The 12,387-nt window shown below is 43.0% G+C and overlaps 1 protein-coding gene across 7 annotated transcripts in view; it reads right to left on the bottom strand.

Annotated features, from left to right (window-relative positions):
• lpp (LIM domain containing preferred translocation partner in lipoma) overlaps positions 1-12,387 on the bottom strand; it is a 143,791-nt gene that overhangs the window by 55,958 nt on the left and 75,446 nt on the right. For all 7 annotated transcript variants that reach the window (XM_063891009.1, XM_063891011.1, XM_063891010.1 and 4 more), the window contains one exon: positions 10,437-11,033. In XM_063891009.1, coding sequence (XP_063747079.1) covers positions 10,437-11,033 — 597 coding nt within the window. The remainder of the gene's footprint in view (positions 1-10,436; positions 11,034-12,387) is intronic.

The following is a 12,387-nucleotide window of genomic DNA, read 5'->3' on the forward strand; positions in this document are numbered from 1 at the left end:
AGAAACGAAACAACCACCCATGTCCATCTTGTTCAAAATCAATCCAAAGAGTACCGAAACATGATTGAAAATTGCAATGAAAGAACAGTGATTGTGCATATCGATTTCTCTGAAGCATGGAAATGCAAATACAGCTCCGAAGTACAATCCTGCCACTATGGCCAAAATCTCCCACTGATAACGCTCCATACAGGCATGTTTTACACCAAGCAAGAAAAACAAGCTTTTTGCACAATTTCCGAGTCCAAGCGCCAAGACGCAGCAGCAATATGGACCTACATGGATGAAGTTCTGAAGGACATTCATACCAGATTCCCCCACATTGACACAATTCACTTTTGGTCTGATGGTCCAAGTAAACAATACAAAAATAAAAAGAACTTTCTCCTCCTCTCCACCATCCCTCCTCGACTGGGGTTCAACAATGTAACATGGAACTTCTTCCCTACATCCCACGGAAAGGGCGCCCCGGATGGTATTGGGGCAACAGTTAAGCGGTGTGCTGACAGAATGGTTCTTGGAGGAGTGGACATCGTCAATGGCATGACTTTTCATCAGCTTGTGTCCAGCAGGCTAAGTGGAGTCCACCTACACTATGTCAGCACTGATGATTTCCTGGCTTATGATGCTGTCCTCCCCAAGTCCCTACGACCCATCTCAGGAACAAGAAAGGTTCATCAAGTGGTGGCTCGGGGCAATACCATCTACTGTAGGCATAGTTCATGCTTTTGTAATGAGCCACAAATCTGCCGCTGTTTTAATCCAGTTGCACACCACCACAATCCAGTTGCACACCACACCACACCACACACACCACAGCATGCAGATGAGCATCGGGCTGTTCAGAGTCCTCTTGCCATGTTAGTGGAGGCAATGGAGGAGGAGCCGACCAGAGCACCTGAGGGCTTAATGTCAGCAGTGGGGCCGAGTGACATCAACACAGAGGATTGGCTTGCTGTGGTTTATGACTACAATTGGTGGCTGGCTAAAGTGCTTAAAACAGATCAAGAACAAGGGGATGTTCAAGTGGATTTTTTCCACCCTCATGGGCCATGTAGTCGTTTCCAAAGGAAACAAGGGTGCCAGGATGTCTGCTATGTTCCATCTACTGACATCATAGTCAAAATTCACCCATCATTACCAGTCCGCACAAGCCGCACAAGGGATATCTACCAGCTCTCCTCAGAGGTCATGGACTTCCTAGATGAGGACCTTTTCAATCGGTTGTTGCCAGGTGTTTAAATTCATGCCATGATATAAGATGAGTTCAAGATTTACAGAGAATTTTCCATTTCCAAAGGCTGAATTAAATGAATATTCTTAGTGTTTTTCTCCATGATCTGTAAATTTGATGAGTTTATGGACTGTTCAAGAGATCTGATATGAGTTTATGGACTGTTCAAAAGATCCAATATGAGTTTATGGACTGTTCAATAGATCAGATATGAGTTTATGGACTTTTCAAGAGATCCGATATGCCTACTGCCAAGTTCCTGTTTTTAAAGTGGGTGTGAGTGCAAAAATAACGATTGATATTAAATGGCCTTTTATCCTGAAATGTTACAATTGAAAAGTTGAGTTTTTGAAGTTCAATGGCCATGTTAAATGAAGTTATCTCCAGTTCTCTTCTAATTCGTCAACACCGTAAGATGTGCGTCAACACCGTAAACAGCTGGTCAACTCCATAAGATGAGTTTTCTGTTCATTTTTGTTTTTAAAAAGATATTTTATTACATTTTCTCACATTATCTCAACAAAAGCACTGCATTTCCTAAATAAATGTGTAATTTCTGTATTGCTGACTAACATTGTTTGTTTTTGAGATTAAAAAATAAATGTGAACATGTATATTTCCCCAGTTATAATAATTGGCAGCTTGATAATATATATATTTTAAAGTAATAGTATTAGTTTAAAAACATGGATTGAATAACACAGATTAAAATAACCTCCAGTAGTCAAAATAACTGCAATAAGTTTATTCAAAATACATATTTCTATGTTTCTTTGTGTCTTACGGTGTTGACAAAATCCCAGGCTTGTCCAGCAAACATGAAAAAAATGTTTAAAATGTTAAACCTGGGAGATTGTATTCCAACAGCATCAAAAGGCCAGCACCTGGGACAAATATAATATATAGATATATTTTGGAAAAATCAACATTTTATTTTTAGAAATTAAAAACCCATTTTGTCCCTTGTCTCAAGAATCCCTGGTACTTTATACAGTCTCAGAACAGAGATGCTGCTGAGGGCAGAGCAGCTTAGATATGTAGGTGTGCTTCTTCAGAATAATGACTCTTTAGTCTTTTTAAATTGTAATGTAAAGACAATATCACTGACTAAAGCTCTAACAAGAGTGAACAACAGCACTTCCTGTGCAAGACTGGGTTTAATCCAATTCAAGGTTGTACATCGAATACACTGGTGTAGAGCTAAGATATCCTCTTTCTATCCTAATGTAGATAGCAAATGTGTAAGATGTCATGTTAATGTAGCTGACTTGACACATATGTTTTGGTCATGCAATACATTAGTAGGATACTGGTCAACTATATTTGATGTATTATCTGAAGTTCTAGAGACGACTTTAGAACCATGCCCTATGATTGCCATATTTGGTGTACCTGACGTAGAAACAAACTTGACACGAAAACAACTCAACATCATAGCATTTGTATCTTTATTGGCACGTAGGCAAATTTTACTGCTTTGGAAATCAAGCGCTCCACCCACTGCAGCACAGTGGCTTAAAGATGTAATGATGTTTTTACACCTGGAGAAGATCAAATTCACAATAAGAGGTTCTAACAAATTCCTCTCAGTGTGGGGATCACTAATGTCATATTTTAGTAACCTCCAAGCCTTACCGATGTAGTGAGTGGACATTTTAGCTGAATCTACAGTAATTACTTCCCCACCTCTATATTCAAGCTACACTGTAAACACCTGACTATATAAATCACAATGGTTGTCATGATATAGCTTTGAAAGCGTGCCATTCTTCACAGAAATCATATTTGTATGTTTATGTTTCAATTTCAAGTATGTTTTTTCATTCTAACTATCTGTATTGTAAAACTTCTATATACATATATATATTTTTATTTTTATTATTTGGTCCAGTCAGGGTGGGATGGGATGGGAGGGGGGGATTCTTGTGTGTAAAAAAAACAAAAACTCATGTAACTGTACTGATGTGTCTCTGTTTATAACCTATATTTTTCAATAAAAAGAAGTTAAAAAAAAAAAAAAAAAAGACAATATCACTGTCGGAGAAACTGCATGGAACACACACACACACACACACACACACACACACACACACACACACACACACACACACACACACACACACACACACACACACACACACACACACACACACACACACACACACACACACACACACACACACACACACACACACACACACACACACACACACACACACACACACGAGTGTTGGCTTTAACATTGATTTGGCAGAAATTGCTTCACAGAAATAGAAATCCCGACGTTGTCCCAAACATAGTGGCATGTGAATGGCAAATAAACAAATGTGTCGGGGTGCACGGAAACATTTTAAAAGGCTGCTTTTTATGGTTTAGCAAAAATAGAAAGCAGCAGTAAAATATTCTAAAGAAGTATTTCTTTCTTTTTCATGTAGCCAGAGGGAAATTCTGTACATAAGACCAAAGAAAACCAAATACAGAAACATATGTGGAGGTGCATTTATTGCAATGGTTCGGTGGTGCTGTGAGAGAAATGAAAATGTATCGGGAATGGATTTATAGCAATACATTTTTTTGAACAAATGTCCGATTTATCTTTTATTTAAAAGGCAATTAACATTTGTCAATCGAGGCGTCTATCAATACATACCCATTGTGTTTGTTTTGTGCAGAAAAAAGTGCAATTTGTTTCAAGGTGCATCTACAAACAGAAAGATCACAGGGCTGCAGATAACACGTCTTCATCTCGTCAAAGCCCAGGGCTCTCACTTTGTAGTTCCACGTGGTAACTCTGCACCGAGCACACAATCCTTTGGTTATCTGGAGCAGAGCTGGTAACCCTGCACTCCGTCTGAGGCTTTTTAAAGAGCTGCTCATAGCTCTTAAGTGCAGGGCAGCTGGGGTCAATCAGCTGAGGAGAATGCCCCAGTATGAGCACAGCAGGTGTCCACACCTGATCCATGTATGTAAACGCCTCGAACTGAAACAACTGCCCTTTGCACTGTGATATGCAGACACTGTAGATTATTACGAATGGTAGTTTCCGTAGAAAAACAAAACCCCAAGTTACAGTCATTGCCACCCCGGGGGTCTGTCATGGATCCCCTTTCATTCCTGTTGCAAATGCAACCCTCTAGTCTAGGGCATATCTTCAGTGACATACAGTAGGATTGATTTCATTTAATATGAATAATATGTACAAAGGTATGCCTGCTTCTACTTCAGTCATATATCCTGGCTTGATGATGATGATGAGGAATGGAGGTGAAAAATGTCCTGCCCTTGAATGACTCTAAATTACAGATCCTTTTATAAACCCTTCCTGGTGTCGTGGGTAGGATTATTAACAGTATCTGGTTTAGTATGGGTGTCTTATCTCATCATTTCAAACTATGAGCCTGTAAACTCACAGCTAGTTTTTGCTTCTCAGGTGACATAAGTCATATTTGAGTATTTCTTTAGAACTTCAAAATGTATGTTTTTATTGCTATCATCATAATAATTGCATTATTCATGTATTGGATTCTTTTGGTATTTGTATTCCTTGTTTTACAGTAAAGCCCTTAATACAAATGAGAGGAAATTGACTGAAATTGTATTATTTAGCCACACACAATATGCTTTGTTGATTTTGGTTGATCTGCACAAAAGTTAAGAAGCATGTTGGCATTTCCATGATGAAACATATTAAATTAGCATAAGCAAGGAGCTGGTTTTTATGATGCAATACAGTTGAAGGTGGTAAAATAGGAATGGACTGCATTTATCTAGTCCAGTCGGTACGACCCCTCGGGAAACATTTACCTCTACGTCAGCATTACCTCATTCACACACATTCTGTCACGACTTGTCTGTTTGTCTGGGTTTTATTTTGAAAAGTGTGCACTCTAGTTATTTCCGGTTTTACTTCCTGTCTGTGTTCCCCTCTTGTTTGATTACCTGATTGTGTTCACCTGGTGCTCCTGTGTGTGTCTCCCCTCCCCACCTGTGTGTTGTCTTTGTGATCACTGTTCTTGTATTTAAGTTCTGTTTGTCCTTCACTTGTTGTAGGATCCTCCATTGATTTGGGATGTTTTATCCTAGAAGAGAGTTCCGATCAGTTTGTTTAGTTCTTTAGGCCTTGAAATAAAGGTATTTTTTAGTTTAACCCTGTGTCTTCCCTGCATTTGGGTCCTGCCTGCTTCGCTCTTCCTAACACATTCATACAGACGCAAGTTCACCTGCCCAAGGAAATTAACATTCACACACATTTATGCACCAGTCTTTGTCATGTTGACTGCAGCTGGAATTGGACCCCCAACCTTATGATTGGAAGACGACCACACTACCTCACACTCACAGCTGAACAGCTGACTGACCCCCAGTGCATTGTTTGTTGTAATAGATTTTCACAGGTAGTTCTAAATGCATTCTTCTTGAGGTGGAATTCAGTTTTACAATTTTAATTACAAATTATGCTCAATGCCATGCCATGTCACATGTGTAAACATGATCTTTTGGACACGTCCTGATGGCACCATATGCAAATTCTCTTGAGGGTCAAAAGGCAAAGTGGCCAAGACTGGAAGGCAGAGAAATGCCAGATATTTAAACATGTTTGACAGTTGAAACCATCATTGACCTTCGAGGGGGCTTTAACTGGCTGCAGAGATTGAGCAGTGCAAAAATAATCCTCCCCTGTCAAACGTCACTCAAGCTCAGTATAACACAAGTCATCATCCAGCTTAGCTTTCCTCCAATTTCAGGATAGGCGGAGAGACTCGTGGAAATTGGTATGTTAACCGGCAGCCATGAAATCTGTGATTTTTTTGTACTACAATAGAGATCAAACAGAGCTGGATTTGGGTAATTAGGCATCCTTGAAGCCTGTTGATGTGAAAAGCTGTTCTTACACCTCCATTCTACGGGAGTAAGGACACGTTGGGAAGACTGGTTGCTGGGCGGCAGGGGTGACAAAGAGTGAGGTGGGGGGAAAGATCAGGCAAGCTCATCAGAACAAGTTTAGATCATAGAATTTCATCCAAGGACTTCTTGTTGGACTTCTAATGACACTGACCTTCTATGAATACCCATAATTATAGGGATGATCTCTTGAATAAAGTCCTCAATCAAAGTCACAGACCCCCTACTAAGAGAGTCTTGGGTGCTACATAAAATAAACACTAATTCTGCGACTGAAGACGGACAAATGTGTAAATAGTTCCTTTAATTGACTATGTTTTGGTTTATTTACACAACAGATTAAGAGAGGCACAGCCCACTTCTTTAAAGTGGATTTATTATCATTTATGAGGGGTTATGAACATGTCACGACATCGGGTCGCGCAGAGTGATGATCACAAAGGCAGAGTTGACAGATTTTGCTTTCAGTATAATCTTGCTTTTATAGTGTCTGGCTTAATTTGGCATTAAATAGCTGCTGTACTGGATAGAAATAAACAAAAAGTCAGATTATGGCTAAGGTTTGGATACAAAAGATGTAAGGGAGGGGGGGTCAAACACGATGTGACACCACAGTCTCAGCAGCAGCGGACTGAATGTGGCATCGAGTTTCCCAACATGTTTTCAAAGGATTCAGATAAAGCACAGGGGAGCAGGCACGGAGCCCATAATCCTGCTGCAGAATATCCTGGGGAAAGTAAGACAAATATATATAGCTTACACGCTATATCTGTAAAATTAGTGATTTGCTTTTATCTGAAATCAAAGAGATGCTCACAAATCTATTAAACGCCACCTTTTGTTTTTTAATAATGCTTCATCCTGGGACCAAAGCGAGCTTTTCAAGCAAAATGTAGACTTTTGTTCTAAACAAATATAATTAGATTTATTTTTAAGATACTCTGTGCAATGTTGAAGCTAATTTGTATTTAGTAAAGTACAGTCCTTGATTAGATATTCCCAGAGGCTGGGAGGCCCAGTTTGTATTTTGAACCAGCATAAAATCCTTGAATTAAAGAAAACTCAAGGGCCTTGCACTTTCCAGCGATTGTCTTCGGCAGAACGTATCGAGATTAGAACAGATGTCTCTGTGGCATTGACTGCTCTGTTCTCAGAGATGACAGTACTTTGTAATTCTTCCCAGTTTCTATAAAAAGGTTTAACGTCTTTCAATGCTTTTGAAGGCTTGAGGCCAAGCCTATGACAGTCTCATTCCGCTATGATTAAATACAATGCCTTTTAAACATATTATAAATGTGTTTCTTTGTTAGTGGGTATTTTATTGCATGGGATTTATTGGTACACCTATGAAGGTGTTTGAAAATGCACTATGAAGCAAACATGATAGCAGACAGAGGTAGACAGAAGCCAGGCTTCAATCCAAATGAATGTCAAATATTAACAATGACATTTGGTGAAATGGTGTTGCCCCGTCGTGCTGGTACGGAAGTCCGACGGGTCCATCCGCTTCTGTGTGGACTGCCGCAGGGTTAACGAGGTGTCCAAATTCGATGCTTATCCAATGCCCCGGGTCGACAAACTCCTGGATCGGCTAGGCACGGCTCGCTTTTTCACGACACTGGATTTAACCAAGGGCTATTGGCAGATTCCCCTGTCGCAAGAGTCTAAGGAAAAAACGGCCTTCTCCACTCCGTATGGTTTGTACCAATTTGTTACGCTTCCTTTCGGGTTGTTTGGGGCTCCAGCCACCTTTCAGCGGCTCATGGACTGGGCCCTGCGTCCCCACTCCTCATATGCTGCCGCCTACTTGGACAATGTTATCATTCACAGTGAGACATGGGAGCAGCATGTGCAGCAGGTGGGGGCAGTGCTCGAGTCCCTGAGGCAGGCCCAAGACGAAAAAAGAGGTCAGGAGGTTCATGGGGCTGGCCGGCTACTACAGGCAGTTCATTCCGTCCTTTTCTGAGCTGACCAGTCCCCTGACCGACCTGACCCGAAAGCGTGCTTCAGATACTGTCCAGTGGATGGAGCGGTGCCAGCTGGCGTTTGAGAGGGTTAAGAAAGCCCTCTGTAGAAAGCCACTGCTGTACACACCTAACTCTCTCCCCTTTGTTTTGCAGACCGACGCCTCGAACAGTGGGGTGGGGGCCGTTTTGTCCCAGGAGGTGGAGGGGATCGACCGCCCGTACTGTATATCAGCCATAAGCTCGCTCAGCGGGAGGTGAAGTACAGTGCGGTGGAAGAGGAGTGCCTCGCCATACGGTGGGCGGTCGGCACCCTGCGTTACTACCTCCTGGGGCGCCCTTTCACCCTCTGGTTGGACCATGCCCCGCTCCAGTGGCTCCACCGCATGAAGGATGCCAACGCCCGGATCACTCGGTGGTATCTGGCGTTACAGCCTTTCAGCTTCAAGGTGATCCACAGGCCGGGTAGCCAGATGGTCGTGGCTGATTTCCTCTCTTGCTCGGTGGAGGGGGGGAGTCGGCTTTCGGCCGGCGAGGTCCTGGCCTGAGTCGGGCGGTGGGGGTATGTGGCAGCGGGGTGTGGTTAGGGCGCCGGCTGCTGGAGTGGTAGGAGTGGCTCAGCCGAGGCCAGACAGCTAATCGGGATCAGGTAATCAGGCACTGATTAAAGTCATGGTCGTAACCTGGTTCTGGTCTGTTGCAGTAGATGGGGGCCTGAGTGAGGACTGTTTCCCTTCACCCGCAGGACGAGAGCCACTAGCCGCCAGTACCATTGCGAAAGTACTGTTCTGTAATAAAGATTTCATTGTGTTTCAAAGTACCGAGAGGTCCTTTCATCATTGAACACTCACAATGACTAAAAATAGGTAGATAGGCCCCGGCCGTGGCGCCACTGGCTGGGGCACCTGCACCGTACGCCGGCAACCCGGGTTCGATTCCCGACCCATGATCCTTTCCGGATCCCACCCCGACTCTCTCTCCCACTTTACTGTCACTCTCCTATCCGATTAAAGGCAAAAAGCCCAAAAAATATGTTGGTTAATAAAATATCTAGTCTGATGTCAGCCAGCTGAAGTTAGCCTTCCTGAAAATCTCAGCGCAGTGAGCTGCTGGAAAACACTGTCTCCGGCTGACCTTATTATCTTTTGAACAATAAACATGTAAAGGGGTCTTAAATATGCAGTTGACCTCTGCATTGATTGAAGACCTGCAGACATTAACAAAGTTGCATAACTCAGGCCGTACAATCATTATTTACTCTTACATAAGCAACTGCAGCTTCTTAGCTTGCTCACACCTTTGATAGATTATAACATTTGGACATGTTCCATATTTACAGAATTGAAGGGAAATTCTAACTAGCTGAAAGTAATAGGGTTAGATTTCAAATGCAAAGTGGGTACAAGCATACAGTACAATATGAGCAGCTGTTCATGAAACAAATGAAATTGGATGGTGTATACCCGAGAAGTCTTTCAAAAATTCATAAAGGTTAAAACAACAGTTTATTCTGCTGATCTCAAAGGAAGATGGAAAGCAGCTCCCCACTGCATTGCCATGTGATGCTGCATATATGTATGCATACTTTACACTCAACTGCTCAACTGCAATACACCCTCCCCCACACGCACACACACAAACACAGATCTCTATTTTGTCGAATAGTTTATGATAAAGATGCTATTCTTGGCCTCACAGCTTGACAAACCTCATGTTTTCAGTCCTGGTCTTTGACCACCTCTGCTTTGACACGTTATGAACAGGTGGATGGAAGGAGAGGTGCAGAATTTGTACTGAAGTAAACCAAAGTTTTTTTATTTACCTTCAAATTCTACATTCTCAAACTACCAACTAAAGGACTTGAGTAGTGACTGAAGGACAAAGTTCTGCATAAGTGTCTGAAATGAGTTTTCTTCCCATGGTGTCTGGGCTCAGTCTTTCAGAGGAGCTAAAATATTCCAGAGAGGTTTGAAGACTGCTACGCTTTCCATTTAACAAGAGCAGGTTGAGGTGGTTCAAGTACCCAATCAGGACGGCTCACACACTCCTCCCTGTGGAGGCATTCCAGGGATGTCCAATTGGAAAGAAGCCCCAGGGCTATACTAGAAAAAGCTGGAGGGATTAACCATCCAAGCTGCCCTGTGAACGCCTTGAGGTTCTCCAGAAGGAGCTGGGAGACGAGGCTGGGGAAACTGATGGCTTGGCTATTCCGTGTAGCCCAATGTCGCCATTTTTGAGAATGTAAAGTGGCCCAAAAATGATTTTAAAAAAAGGGACGACAGAATAAAGGAGTGAAGGTTGAATATGGTGTTTTATGAGGGATAACATTTTCTTACCTTTGGTGGAACAGCTGGTCCAACAGTGTAGGCAGCCAGGCTTGGTGGAACATCTGTGATGTAGGTCTTTCTGGGGCCTGGTGGCTGGTATGCTTGGGCAGGGGCAGGCTCAGCTCTTCTGGAGCTTAAACCACCCACTTGATGAACTCCTGGATGGTGCTGATCTTGATATGCACCCTGGGCCATCTGGGAAAAGCCAGGCTGTGGTGGTCCATAGGCAAAGTCCGGACCTTTGGGCTGGGCAGGCATGTACTGCACCTGTGCAGGGCTGCGAATGGGTTGCTGGCCATAATGGTGCCCTATCGGGGCCTGATGCTGGGGGCCGGGCTGGGCGGACCTCACTTGGACATTGAAGGTGGGCTGGCTGGGGGTTGAGGCTGTGGCATAGGAGGCTGGCACCGGCTGAGGAGCTGTTTGGACTTGAGGCTTGGTCAACGGGCTGGCAGAAGAAGGGAGGGTAGACAAGCCTCCTCCTGGGGCCTGAGGTTTGGGTGTAGATTTCTTGGTGGCAGTCAGAGGTGGCTGCGTTGGAATGACCATACGCTTGTAACCAGTCACTGGAACATTGGGGGTGGAGGGTGCAGAGGGGACAGAGTTCTGAAAGACAGCACAAGAGTTTGGCTCTGGTTAAACAAACAGCCGGAGGACTACAGCGCAGGAAAATCAATAAAAACCCGTCCGGGCTGGCAATCTAGAGCAAAACATTTAAAATGCTAATGTCAGCATGTCAATATGCTCCCAAGGTAAATCCAAAGATTCTACAATGTTCATCATCATGATAGCATTATAATATTGACTAAAAAGGAATAAATACAAAGCATTGCAGAGACTGATGGGTTATTAATTGTGCAGATATTTGGTGATAAAGCGTGGAAGATCTTCAATGATGACCTGATGATGATGCTTGATGAAAAGTCAACGATCACAAAAGTAATATCAATTCATTATTGTGTGTCACGAAATTCATGACAATCCTTCCAAACATCTTTGAGAAAATCTCACTGAAAAGCATGAATGGCTTGGCTTTCATAGAATCCAATGGTGTGCTTATTTTCAGTCTGATCTCTGGAGCCATGCTGCCAGCATTGGTGAGAACACAACAGGACCAGCTGAAAACAGCTGTATTGAACAGCTATTAACTGATACTGTGGTTTACACTCAAATGATGCACCCTGCCTCCCCAGAGCCAATTACAAGGCTACCTCGATAGCAGATGCTCTACACCAACCACAAGCACCCATAATCTATAGCTAATAAAGCCTGGGAGGAAGGGATAAATTGTTTGGTAGAGGACGCCATGACAGCAGATTGGCAATGGCACTTGACACTTGTGCTGACTTCAGCTGCTAGGACGGGAAGGATGTTAAATCACTGAGATTTGTGGCGCTGGTGTTCCTGGGAAGAGACGGCTGTAAAGCAGCAACACAAGCCACTGCAGGGATTGTTACCGTCGGAACAGTTGTGGCATTTTGATCCAATGTCCGATGGTTACGTTTGATGCAAGGGCCAAACTAACGGAGAATACAGCAGCAAGTATCTCACAGAATAACAATGTTTCACTCTGATGTCAGAGGCTTCTACCCTAAGTGTCTCTCATGTAAGTAATAATTGTTTTTCACCACCACTATATATCGGTGTCAGACATTCAGCCAGTCTAAAAAGGGTCTATCATTAACCTTGGATGGCCTTATTAGGTTACTGCCTGAAGCCAAACAATCTGAGTCAATTACTAAATTTACAGCACTACGGGAACAAAAGTGAACACTTGTAGTCTTTAGACCTTTTGCAACTCACTTTGATGGGGTCTCTTCTAAATTGGGGCAGAGCAACAATTTCAATTGATTTCCCCTAAAAGTTTATCAAAGCATGCTGCAGAGCAATGCCCCATATAACTGTTCCTCTGCACTGCCGCACCACATAACCAGACACTGAGAGACCCTTTGTTAGAATT

The sequence above is a fragment of the Eleginops maclovinus genome, chromosome 9 (genome assembly GCF_036324505.1).
Source record: "Eleginops maclovinus isolate JMC-PN-2008 ecotype Puerto Natales chromosome 9, JC_Emac_rtc_rv5, whole genome shotgun sequence".
Lineage (NCBI taxonomy): Eukaryota > Metazoa > Chordata > Actinopteri > Perciformes > Eleginopidae > Eleginops > Eleginops maclovinus.